Below are 13,915 nucleotides of genomic sequence, written 5' to 3' on the forward strand. Positions count from 1 at the left end.
CTGTCTTAAGACCTGCACTGATCTCATTACCTCAGCTGTAGGATACACGTTCACTAAAGACATCTCCGACTGTGTTTACCTCAATACTCCCCAGACCGTGCAGTTTTACATATTTTTGACCATTCAAACCCAAATAATAATCCGCGAAAGAACTGAATGGCGATCGCATGTTTGTTGTCTGAAAGGCGTGTGTGCGCTTCAGGTCAGAGTCTGGTAGCGCGAGCACGTCACGGCATATTTCTGTTGCTTTCTTTGTCATGCGCTGCGCGTATATATTTAACTCTTCTTCTTATGTTTATTGAACGGCACACACGTCCTGACACCTGATGTCACATATCCACGCAAATTAAGAAATACAGCTCATAGGCGCCGTCCTCCTTAAAGTACTGGTACTAATAAAAGTCCATATCGTACCGTTTGTAGTAGCAGGGTATCGCAATACTTTTCTAGTACCGGTATATCGTGCAACACTAGCGTACGAGCGTGTGTGAGGCTGAATGCGTGTGCGTACGAGTGTGTGTGAGGCTGAATGCGTGTGCGTACGAGTGTGTGTGAGGCTGAATGCGTGTGCGTACGAGTGTGTGTGAGGCTGAATGCGTGTGCGTACGAGTGTGTGTGAGGCTGAATGCGTGTGCGTACGAGTGTGTGTGAGGCTGAATGCATGTGCGTACAAGTGTGTGTGAGGCTGCGTGCGTGTGCGTACGAGTGTGTGTGAGGCTGCGTGCGTGTGCGTACGAGTGTGTGTGAGGCTGCATGCGTGAGTGTGCACGTGAGGCTGTGTGTGCAAGGCTGCGTGCGCGTACGAGTGTGTGTGAGGCTGCATGCGTGTGAGTGTGCACGTGAGGCTGTGTGTGCGAGGCTGCGTGCGTGTGCGTACGAGTGTGTGAGGCCGCATGCGTGTGAGTGTGCACGTGAGGCTGTGTGTGCGAGGCTGCATGCGTGTGCGTACGAGTGTGATTGAGGCTGCATGCGTGTGAGTGTGCACGTGAGGCTGTGTGTGCGAGGCTGCATGTGTGTGTAAAGCTGTTTGTAAATGCTCCTGTTGTCTGCTGTGTTGTACTTGAAGTTGTGTTGATGTTTGCCGCATTGAGGAAGTGTGCGTTCTTAAAGTAAATTGAATTTTTTTTTAAATAATGTAACCATGTGCAGAAATATTGAAAATTGAGGATGCAACATATCGTGATATCAAATCGTTAACATAAAAATCGTAATCAAATTGATTATGAGATCATGGACGATTAACAGCCCTAGCGATATCCGGAAATGCACGCTAAGGGTGTGTGAGTGTGTGTGGGTGTGTGTCCACTAACGTTCACTTATAGTTCGGTTAGTTTGGTCCGGACCAAAAACAAAACATATAGTCCTGGTCCGCTTAGCGTTCACACGGGCATTTTTAACAGCGAACCTAGAGTTACCGAACCAAAGGCACAGGGAGACGCTCACAACCTGATTGGTCGGCTTATATGACGCAGGAGCTCGCTTACCGAACATTCAAAACAATGCTGTGTGTGGATTACACGCCATCATTTTATGCGTGTACATATGGCATTATTTTTACCAGCTGAGAACTCATTGTTGAGTTGAGTCAAACATTCAGAACAGCAGCAGGATTTCCTCCGTTTTTTGCAGAAAAGAGTCGGCTATCGTCTGTACCGACTAATGGGCAACACGGGTCCTTTCATGAGAAGAACCAGGAATGCTTTTGGTGCGTTTTTTCTAGCATTTTTCAGCTCGTCGGACCAAATATTGATGAGGCACCTCCTCGTTGCTCTACGTTTGCCCTCTAACGCCTGTTTCACACCGCAAGCGTGAGCAGCGCGTGAGCTGCACTTCAGCGTAACTACACCGTGACTGCAGCTGCAGACGCGCGAGTGTATTCACACTGGAAGCGTTGGTGCAGCGTCACAGCAGCGGCTCCCACAATGATAGAGCCTATACCTGTCTGAGTATTAAATACTAAACTAAAATAAATTATTATATTTTCTGCCTAGTTTACTTTACTTTTTATAATACTTTCACCCAAACTGAATAATTAAAACAAGTTTAAATGGGTAAATCTTCTACAGATGATTTTTATTCTTCGTTTTCTTTTTCTGCATTTTGAGCGCTTTTGTGATATTATATTTATTTTGTCCATCAAAAGTGTGCTTTCGCTTTGCACCGTGACTGCAGCTGCAGACCGAGAGCCTTTACCTGAGTATTAAATACTAAACTAAACGAAAGTTTGTTATATTTTCTGGCTAGTTTACTTTATTTTTTATAATCATAACCATACTTTCACCCAAACTGAATAATCAAAACAAGTTTAAATTGCTAAAATCTTCCACAGATATTTTTATTCTTCGTTTTCTTCTCTGACATACTCCAGTTATTGTTCAAATACACTACACGTGCTTCCTGTGTGCATTTTAGGCACTTTTTGTGTGAAATCACATTTGTTTTGTCCTTTAAAAGTGTGCTTTCACTTTAATTGAGCGTCAGAAGCGTCAGCAGCGCAGCAAAAATAGGCTCGCAGCCGAAACCCCCGCTTCACTGCTGCTCACGCGACGCTCCTGCTTGACGCTCACGTGCTGCTCCTGCTCCCGGTGTGAATGCACTCATTGATTAACATGGGCGCCGAAAAAAATACGCGCTGCTCACGCGCCGCTCACGCTTGCGGTGTGAAACGGCCGTAAAGTTAAAGTTATTCATTTTGGATACACCGATCTTTTCGCGTCGTCAAATCAGCTGACTATGCGTCGCATCTTATGACATTACGTCCGGTTTTTGGTTCGTTTACATGTCTTTGTTCCGTGTTGCGTTCATATATCAATCGAACCGCACCAGAGTACGTTTGGGAGCGGACAGAGACCCGTCTTTTTAGCGCTCTCGGTCCGCTTGTTTGGTGCGCACCAGGGTTCAGATGGCAGCGTTCACACATGAGAATGATTGGTGAAGGATCATGTGACACTGAAGACTGGAGGAATGATGATAAATTCAGCTTTGATCACAGGAATAAATTACATTTTAATATATATTCACATAGAGAACAGTTCTTTCAATTAGTAATATATCCCACTGTTTTTACTGTAGTTTTGATCTAATAAATGCAGCCTCTGTGAGTGCGAGAGGTCTTCACCGACCCTGCGTATAAGCAGTAGTTTAGCCCCTAAGCAGCTGACGCGGATGGTCTGCATTTGCTGATGAATGTCCTTGTGTCCGCAGCTGATCCTCTGGTTGGGAGCATCGCCACACAGTATTTGACCAACAGAACTGAACATGACAGAATAGCCAAACAGTGGACGAAGAGATACGCCACATAAAGCGGCAGCCCCGCATCGCCCCATCTCCTCAACACAAACACACACACTATATCTCTCCCTCAGCCCTACTGTGCCTCTACCTCTCCCCATCTGCTGAAAGCACACTCACCAAGTGCAACAATAGATCTGGCCCTCTTTCTTCCAACTTCCTGTAGACCTTTCTGTGAAGAAAACTGTCCTTTGTTCCTTGTTGACTTGAAAGCTTCTTTTTATACAAAGAGTAGATTGGGACTTTATTTTCCAATTATCTGAATGTTTGAATTACCTTACTGTAGGTTAAAAGGAATACTATTGTTATTGTTATTATTATTATTGTCCTTCAACTTAATGTATGTATATCCTTTCTTTTTAAGTGGCATCAGGAACAAATACAGCTTATGAACTACTTTTCGTTTTTCTCATCACCGTAGTGTATTTTCTTTTCCCTTCTCTCTTTCCTTCCGTTAAAAGTCAGTAAAGTTTCCATGCATGTAACCGGATGTGGAACCGCATCCAACTCCAAACTTTGCCCTCTTGTTTTTGTTTGTATGTATTGTATTTTTTAAACTCAAAGTCATGGCAGCCACTCTACAATAGGTTTGCTTGTGAATAAAAAAAAATGTTAAAAAAAATAACAAAAAAAACGTGTACATATTGCTACATGCCACCTCTGGCCAGAATGGACTGTTGTGCACTTGCTTCATGAATAACACCATAAATAAACACTGTGGCTGAATTGTCATTTGTGTATGTAGTGTCGTATGTTCAGTGCACTTGTTTCCCGTTTGACCTTTCTCTCTAGTGTTAAGCTTGACTTCCTGTGCTTCTGTCACACATGGTTTAAACATCAGTCACACTGCTGCAAAAATCACAAAATTGGTTCTTAAATAAAAATAAAAAATAGGCCCCATGTGTTCGCCTGAATGATTGAAACCAAAATCATGTTAACAGGTTTTCACAAACAGAATATTTTGTACACCCTAACATACAAGTGTGTTTTTTCCGATCCGATTCATGATTCGGATCGCCAATGTCACGTGATTTCAGCAGTTTGGCAAGCGATCCGAATCATGAATCGATTCACTGATTCATAAAGGATTGAAGCTTTGTTTTGAAATCGGCTCATCACTATACAAGTCGTTATTTCGGCCTTTTTTTGCGCACTAAAACTATTCTCGTGTCTTCATAAAATGATTGTCGAGCCGCTGTAGTGAGATGGGCTTTGTAATGACGTCTTGAGTGCCTTTATGGGTCTTGAGAGAGTAAATGACATTGGTGTCAATGAAGGCCTTTCTGAGCCATCGGATTTCAACACTAATATCTTCATCTGTGTCTGAAGATGAACGGAGCAGGGTTGCCAACTCTCACGCATTTGGCGTGACACGCTTTCAGGCTCTGTCACGCTCTCACGCTGCTTAATTATTATTAAGTTTTAATGCGAAATTCAAACAATAAATAGCGTTTTTCGCTAATGTTAAAGCCAGAGTCGTTGAAAAGTGGAGTTGCAACATGCTCTCGTCTCCCTGCGGCGCGCGTAGTCACGTGGTACATGGAGTGCTCAATACTTCTAGCGCGGTGTCAATGCATTTGAATGGCTTAAGCGGATACACAACATCACAATACCGATGTTTGCGCAGCAAGTTTTGTTAAACAGTACAGCTTAGTGTGCATTGATTATTAAGTCAGCCATATTCACTGGATCGTTTTATTTTGGAGAGTGATAGAATGTGACCATACACCGTAACTTTTTTTCAATTAAATAAGTTTTCTATATTTAAGTTCAATAATGTTTATTGGATATTTTGAAGAGATCTTTTGGTTGGCTACTAAATACTATTTGTGCAATAATTATTGTCAATTAATGACCACCTAAAATATATTTCTTCTAATATTTTTATTTTAATATTTATATTTATATTTGTGAGGTTAAAATAGAGAATTCCAATTCAAAGAGGTAAATTAGAGTCATTTTGTTGCTTAAAAAATAATAATAATGTTAATTTGTAATGCCATTACCCAGTAGGTGCCTTATGGCTCTTTAATAAATATACATGTATCTAATCTAGTTGCTCAAAAACATTATAAATATTTAGAAATGATCAAACACTAGATTTCTTTAAATGTGAAATTTTAAAATGTTAATAGCTTATGCATCACATTAGGACTTAGTATCCTAATATTTTTAATGAATAATGATACTTATAAGCACACACAAGTGAATATTAATGAATGCAAGCACATTTAATTTGACCCAAGAAACATTTAAAATGGTGCTAAAATAGTGCTAAGACAAACTATTTTTTCCTTATTATGTACAGTAAGCTATACTACATATGAATTGATACTAAATTAAGTTCAAAATAGACCCCCGTATTTAGGAAGAGGAATTATTTACATTTTGGGGTGAACTAACCCTTTAGGACAAGATGATAAAACGGTTTAAAATAAGGTTACCATCATTTGGTTGACGCCGGAGGGATCTGGCACAGATGATGATGGCTCAGGATCAGGCTCTGGGTCCAGATCTGGTGGAGGGACAAAAGGCTCCACAACATCCACAGAACCACTCTGGACACAGCAGCAGAATGGACGCTTCACAGCCTTCCAGAACGGATTCCTTTCATCATCCTACATCCTGTGTGGTTTTCTGAAATGCACAATACACAACTATTAGAAACATGAGGCCCGTTGCATGAATCTTGCTAAACAAACTCTTGAGTTTCTGAGTAGGTTTAGAGTTGACAAATCCAGATAAATCCAACCTGGTTTAGATCAAGTTCAACCGTTTCTCAAAGCTCGGTATAAACTTTCTCTGTCAACTCAGGTTTAATCCAGAGTTAACGATCAACTCTGAAGCGCGTGCACCTGAAAGTGTGACACGTGCGGCAAACAGCCAATCGTAGTGTCTGTTTGATTCACTTCTCTTCTGAAGATTGAGATATCGTTTTGAAAATGATCATGAAATTAAATGCATTTACAAAGCAGGAATAAACACTGCTGCTGAGAAAGTTTGAGAAGGCAGCTGAAAGAATATCTGACTATATCAATGCATGGTGCGAATCAAAGAAATATGCCTAATAATTATAGGTTCACAAAGAATTATGAATGCATGTTTTATAATAATTATATGAATACATTATATTAATTAAAATTATAATTCAGGTAATATAAATAATTAGCGTCAAAGGATGAGCAATTTTGTCTCTTGATGATCAATGCTTGAATGTTTTATTTTTCACTGTAAACTCCAAATTTGGAACAACAGATACAGGGGGTGTGGCTTTATTGGGTCTTTACTTGCAGCTGATTGGTCCAGTTTGGGTTTGCGAGCTCTAACCCTGAATAAAACCTGCTCCAGGTTAGCCCTGTAGAGTCAGTTACCATAGTGATAAACACAGCTAAAAACCAATCCACCTTCTTGAGCCCGAAAAACCAGCTCAAACTAATCCTGAACTTACCTGGGTAGCAACTGAAACAAGCTTTGTGCAACAGGCCAATGATATGATGACATTAAGCTTTATTCCCTTTTAAATTGGACATCATTACACATCAGACGGAAAATAATACACTGATGTGTTTTCATTTATAAAGTCCTGTTAGGTTCATTTCCAAAATATATTCAAGAATTGCTTCTACCTCGTATTAGTACATAAACAACCAGATTACTCATTGAATTATTTTAACTGTCCCAAAAAAGAAAACTGCTTATGGTCGTTCAGCTTTTTGTTTTGCTGCTCCTAATGACTGGAATTTAGTACAAAAGTCAATGAAATTCATGGAATCATACATTTCAATTTCAGCATTCAAAAAACTATTAAAGGTGCACTATGCAACTTTCTGTCCACTGGAGGGCGCCTATTCAAAACAAATGTGTAGTTTGATGACGCAAAGTGTGAGCGCAGTATCTTGGGAGATGTGGTCTTCACATCACAGCCGGTGGAAAATAAGACTCGGGCAGAAATCACGTTCATGGATGCGGTTATTAACGTTACTGTAGTGTAAAGCAGAGCAGGACCGAGTGTTGAGGAGCTGAGCACGGCCGCTGGAGCGATTGTTATACAAACACACGGCTCACGAATACAGGGACTTTTATTATGACGGGACGGGACACATTCGCCGGGCGCCTGCACTGAGCCACTCTTCCGGTTATGATTATGAGGTAATGCAGCTCTGTTTTTCATATTAGATACATTTAAGTGTGTTTAAAATGATGTTATGACGTTACTCCGTGCGTTCACTTGCTAAGAGTAAAGCGCTCCTGCCAAATAAAACCCAAAACCGAGGGTAACGCAGATATGACGCGATTGACAGGCGACTCCCTCAAACGCTATGCTGACACGTCCCGGTCCTTAGTTAAAATAGCAATTTTCACACAATTTACAAATAGTTGGAAACTTCTGGGATATTGTAGGTACTCAACTGAACAAAATATATAACACCGGCCTAGTGGTTTTTGGATATTTTACTGCAAAAATACTACATAGTGCACCTTTAAGGAGTGTTTTTTATAACAGAATTTTTTTTTATAAAGGTATTAAATTAATGTTTTATATGTGCAGAATATGTTTGTATGTCTTTCAGGAGATCTAATTCTCCTGCCGGGCTGTTGTTAAAAATAAGAACTTGTTCTTAAGTAACTTGCCTGGTTAAATAAAAATAAAAAAACTTTACGGTTAAAAGGTTCCATTGGTTAACATTAACTAATAATGAACTGCACTTCTGAAGCATTTTTTAATCTTTGTTAATGTTAAAGCTAATGCACTGTGAACTAACATAAACAATCAACAGATGAACAAAGAATAAGTACCGTAATAGGGCTGTAACGATACCCTCATGTCACGATACATATTATGATACAATATTGTCATACTCCAAGACAAAAGGTTAACTGTTGATTAACATGCTAAATTTGGGATTACATTGGGAAATTAATAGGCTTGGTGCTGGTAAGGACAATCGTGAGACCAGAATAAAAATATGCACGAAATACAAACGCTAATTCTGACATGCTTGCACTCTGTCACTGATATTTATATTAATATAAGCCACTTTTAACTGGTAGCACAAGACATTTGGAATTATCAGGACCCACAAATATTCCCTCGTTGCATTATTATAAAGTACATTATATATTCGGGATGCACAGATATGAATATCTTGGCCGATACAGATAATTCTTTATATTTGAAAGCCGATAAATCGACATTTTTGAGAGCCTGGTTACAAAAACAAAAGTCTCTACATTAAAGCCATGTCGCAAACACACAATTATGATCGTCTCATTATGACTTTATGTAGCCTATATGACAGACTTGCACTCCACGTGAACTGTATTTTCCTTTTTTGAAGTGATTCCAATCATATTTTTTAAGCAATTCAAACCCATCAAGAGTCTCAGCTGAAGGAAATAATGCATTAATTAAACAACAATTAACCTACACTCTTATGATCCCAGCCCACATCAACCAAAAAGGTTAATAAATCATACAATTGTGGCCGATCAACGGAGATAAAATAAGGAAGTCTTGGTATTTTATGTTAGTCAGGAGTTCACAGTTCATTTATGTAAAATCATATGATGGTTGGTGACCGAAGTATCTTGTCAGTTGTACTACTAACTAACCTTTCACACACATTACATTTATCAGCTGTTGGAGATTTAATGATGAGCAAGACACACTCACCACAAATGCCAAAAGGTTGGTCAATCATTGCGAATTTCACACCACAAATCATAAAAGTTGATTCAGGCCAGTCGAGTGTTCGTGTGTTCATAATTAAAGCCAGCTGTCTTAAAGCAACAGTTCACCCAATAATCTGATTATTTATTAATAATGTTACTCCATGGAACATAAAAATACATCTCTAAGCAGGCTTTTTCCTCATAAAACATGACTGTCAAGCTAAAAAAAAAAAGAACAAATAAGTATGACAGAATTTGTCCATATGACTCAGGGTGCGTCTCAATCCGCTCCCTAGTTCAGTTGTGAGGGCACTGATCAGGGAGTCAGCCCATTGACTTATGTCCTAATCAGTGCCCTGACTAGTCAACTAGGGAGCGGATTGAGACGCACCTAGTGTGCTATAAAGTGCCCGTCCCCTTTTTTCCATTCATTCTTTCCAAAGGGATTTTTAAAAAAATATCTTCATAAAAGAGTTATAAGCCATGAAGCAACGCAATCAGCTATGAGGAGAATCATAACTTTAAAAACTTTGATTTGAGGCAAAAAAGTGTATATTAGTGCTTTCAGGTTGATTAATTGCAATTAATCGCATTCAAAATAAAAGTGTGTTTACATTATATATGCGTGTGTGTTGTGTATAATTATTGTGTATATATAAATACACACACGTGCATGTATATATTTATGAAATATTTGTATATACTGTATAATGTATTATATATATATATATATATATATATATATTTTTTTTTTTTTTTTTTTTTTTTTAAATATAACATTTTTCTTATATATATATAGGCCTGCATACATGCATTTTGGATGTGATTAATCGATTTGACAGCACTGATATATTTATAAGTGTATTAAATTTATAATATACATTTATATTTATAATATATACGTTTATTGCAAAATATGCATACATTGATACATATATATAGTATTTTGAAAGCATAGGGAGATCCACTTGATCCCATAATTTGCAAAAATAAACTCTTTTTGCGAGTGTTTTTTCGACTTGTGGAATTTTCTGTATGCATCATGGGTAATGTAGTTTTTCACCAGGAATTCTGACAATAAACATGATTATTTAAAAAAATAAGCTGAAATAATGTTGTCTGACTACTTTAGCAGAAGCGAACCCCCTCGTTTATCAACCTCGTCACTCATAGCAGGGCTGACTTTAACAGTTTATAAGTTATTGTGCCAAATCAATTTCCCTATGGAGAAAATGAATGAGTTTTTACATCCGGAACCTGACTGTTGAGCTCTAAAGCCTTCCTAAGTCAGGCGTTTTCAGACTTTACAATGTCAAAGACCCCCAAATATAATGAACCTTTTATGACGGACCCCCTTTCGAAAATCCATCTACACGTTTTTATGTAAATATTAGATTAAAAAGTAGATGGGATGGGGGGTGGAAGCTTAACACAAAGATGTAACTGAAAAAAATGAATTAGGTTAAAATACTAAAATTACCTAAAAATGTAATTGAAATAAATAAAAAAAATTAATAAACATGACAAAAACACATTACATAATTAATAAAACTAATACATTAATATGATTGTCTATAAAATACCACTGATTGCATTTCATCTTCTGATTGAAGGACCAGGAAAAGTTAGGCGATCAATGAAACTAATTTACTATCTGCTCAGTGACAGAGTCTTAAATGTGTAATACTTATTTTATTAAATCAGAACCTTTCATTGTTTTAACATTTTCAAAATCCTAAAACTTCTAGGTTTAAAGGGGAGAAAAAGCACAGCTCTTAGATATTTAGATATATATATACTTGTCCACTTGTCCATACACTCTAAAAAATTCAATTGGGTTATTTTAACCCAGCGATTGGGTTGTTTTAATCCTGTGGTTGGGTTAAATATTTGCTTAAGACAACCCAATCGCTGGGTTAGTCCATATTTGACCCAACATTGGGTTGTTTTTAACTCAGAATTTTTTAGAGTGTACATTTAATAATCATTATATGACTCCAATCATGTCATATATTTACATCTGTAAACGGATGCTGAGGTTAGAGCTGCCAGACAGGAGGTCAAGAGGAAGACCAAAGAGGAGGTTTATGGATGTAGTGAAGGAGGACATAAAGGTAGTCGGTTTGAGAGAAGAGGATACAGAGGATAGAAATAGATGGAGGCAGATGATTCGCTGTGGCGACCCCTGAAGGGAACAGCCGAAAGAAGAAGAAGAAGATATGACTCTAATAATGTGTACTTTTCTCATTATGCTTACTAAAGGTTAACAAGATCTAATAATAGAGCCGTAATTTTCTACATCTCATTTACAGCAGCCCAGGGTCATGATAACAGCAGCTTCTGAGAACACATCACCTGTTTTACCCATGACTGTAGACATCTGGCCTGTCCACTAGATGTCAGTAGATGACTGTCTGTCTATTGAGCTGTATCTGATACCTCCAGATAGCAGAGGTGCTGCTGTGCATCCACTCAATACTGTAATAAAAGGATCAAAATGAGATTTAAACATCTCTGTCCCGCATGTAAATGTGTAACCCATCCTCGGTTGCCTGATGAGACGTGGAATAATACACTCAATTACCTGAGATAAAGACCTGGTTAATAATTCATAGATCGTGGTGAAATGGCATGCAATAGGCCTACTTTACCAAATGGTTATTTTTAGCTGTTCGTCTGGTGCACTTAACCGCGCCTTCTCCTCTGGGTTTGTAGAGTACAGGACATCGTGTCCTAGTGTTCCTCCAATCAGTGATCTGATAGAGGGAAAATGTTCAGGCAGTGGTGTACAGAACATTATGTGAATTTCTAAAACAGACACTAGTTAGCTTGTTAAATCAGGTTACTGTTTTGGAAATCAGATTAATGACCACTGTTGCATAACCATCGATCACAACCATATTTATGATCCTCTTAAAAATGGCTCATACATGCTTTGCTGTCCTGGCAGTGAGAAAAGGTGCAGTGAGCAAGAGCACAAGATAGTTATGGGTACAGTTAATGTCCTAAAATGTCATATATTAAAGGCACAATACAGGGAGTGCAGAATTATTAGGCAAATGAGTATTTTGACCACATCATCCTCGTTATGCATGTTGTCTTACTCCAAGCTGTATAGGCTGGAAAGCCTACTACCAATTAAGCATATTAGGTGATGTGCATCTCTGTAATGAGAAGGGGTGTGGTCTAATGACATCAACACCCTATATCAGGTGTGCATAATTATTAGGCAACTTCCTTTCCTTTGGCAAAATGGGTCAAAAGAAGGACTTGACAGGCTCAGAAAAGTCAAAAATAGTGAGATATATTGCAGAGGGATGCAGCAGTCTTAAAATAGCCAAGCTTCTGAAGCGTGATCATCGAACAATCAAGCGTTTCATTCAAAATAGTCAACAGGGTCGCAAGAAGCGTGTGGAAAAACCAAGGCGCAAAATAACTGCCCGTGAACTGAGAAAAGTCAAGCGTGCAGCTGCCAAGATGCCACTTGCCACCAGTTTGGCCATATTTCAGAGCTGCAACATCACTGGAGTGCCCAAAAGCACAAGGTGTGCAATACTCAGAGACATGGCCAAGGTAAGAAAGGCAGAAAGTCGACCACCACTGAACAAGACACACAAGCTGAAACGTCAAGACTGGGCCAAGAAATATCTCAAGACTGATTTTTCTAAGGTTTTATGGACTGATGAAATGAGAGTGAGTCTTGATGGGCCAGATGGATGGGCCCGTGGCTGGATTGGTAAAGGGCAGAGAGCTCCAGTCCGACTCAGACGCCAGCAAGGTGGAGGTGGAGTACTGGTTTGGGCTGGTATCATCAAAGATGAGCTTGTGGGGCCTTTTCGGGTTGAGGATGGAGTCAAGCTCAACTCCCAGTCCTACTGCCAGTTTCTGGAAGACACCTTCTTCAAGCAGTGGTACAGGAAGAAGTCTGCATCCTTCAAGAAAAACATGATTTTCATGCAGGACAATGCTCCATCACACGCGTCCAAGTGCTCCACAGCGTGGCTGGCAAGAAAGGGTATAAAAGAAGAAAATCTAATGATATGGCCTCCTTGTTTACCTGATCTGAACCCCATTGAGAACCTGTGGTCCATCATCAAATGTGCGATTTACAGGGAGGGAAAACAGTCCACCTCTCTGAACAGTGTCTGGGAGGCTGTGGTTGCTGCTGCACGCAATGTTGATGGTGAACAGATCAAAACACTGACAGAATCCATGGATGGCAGGCTTTTGAGTGTCCTGGCAAAGAAAGGTGGCTATATTGGTCACTGATTTGTTTTTGTTTGGTTTTTGAATGTCAGAAATGTATATTTGTGAATGTTGAGATGTTATATTGGTTTCACTGGTAAAAATAAATAATTGAAATGGGTATAAATTTGTTTTTTGTTAAGTTGCCTAATAATTATGCACAGTAATAGTCACCTGCACACACAGATATCCCCCTAAAATAGCTAAAACTAAAACTTCCAGAAATATTCAGCTTTGATATTAATGAGTTGTTTGTGTTCATTGAGAACATGGTTGTTGTTCAATAATAAAATTAATCCTCAAAAATACAACTTGCCTAATAATTCTGCCCTCCCTGTATGTAATTGTTCGCCACTAGAGGTCGCTTATTCAAAACAAAGGCGTAGCTTGATGACGCCTTGATTTCGTGGTGCTTTTATTATGCGCTTCCGCTCATGAGTTTGTGGGGTACTCAATGGTTGTGTCCGAAAACATAGGTAGCTGACTCGTTTTCTCGTTAGATAATGGCTTGTAAGGCACTGTTTTGTGCATGAAGGCACCTCACGAAACTGATTTCGGAAAGACTTCTAAGGCAGTGTAACAGTTTAATGATCTACAGCAAAATAGAGAGAGCTTTGGTAAGAACTAAACACATATTTAACAACTAGTATTAGTAATAGAAATGACATCAGAAGTGGAAAATATTGGTTAAAAAAACATACATTTA

General features: G+C 39.0%; 1 protein-coding gene and 1 long non-coding RNA gene across 2 annotated transcripts in view; one reads left to right on the forward strand and one right to left on the reverse strand.

Moving 5' to 3' along the window:
• The window catches only part of ube2e2 (ubiquitin-conjugating enzyme E2E 2), a 56,409-nt gene extending 52,386 nt beyond the window's left edge, over window positions 1–4,023 (forward strand). Inside the window, exon 6 of the mRNA XM_067447800.1 lies at window positions 3,205–4,023. Within this exon, the coding sequence (XP_067303901.1) occupies window positions 3,205–3,302 (98 nt within the window). The 3' untranslated portion in view covers window positions 3,303–4,023. The remainder of the gene's footprint in view (window positions 1–3,204) is intronic.
• The window catches only part of LOC137082553 (uncharacterized), a 34,110-nt gene extending 25,079 nt beyond the window's left edge, over window positions 1–9,031 (reverse strand). Inside the window, exons 1-2 of the long non-coding RNA XR_010906365.1 lie at window positions 8,966–9,031; window positions 5,736–5,928 (exon numbers count right to left, since the gene is read on the reverse strand). This is a non-coding gene — a long non-coding RNA (uncharacterized lncRNA). The remainder of the gene's footprint in view (window positions 1–5,735; window positions 5,929–8,965) is intronic.
• Window positions 9,032–13,915: the final 4,884 nt, after the last annotated feature.

This window comes from Pseudorasbora parva, chromosome 7 (genome assembly GCF_024679245.1).
Source record: "Pseudorasbora parva isolate DD20220531a chromosome 7, ASM2467924v1, whole genome shotgun sequence".
Lineage (NCBI taxonomy): Eukaryota > Metazoa > Chordata > Actinopteri > Cypriniformes > Gobionidae > Pseudorasbora > Pseudorasbora parva.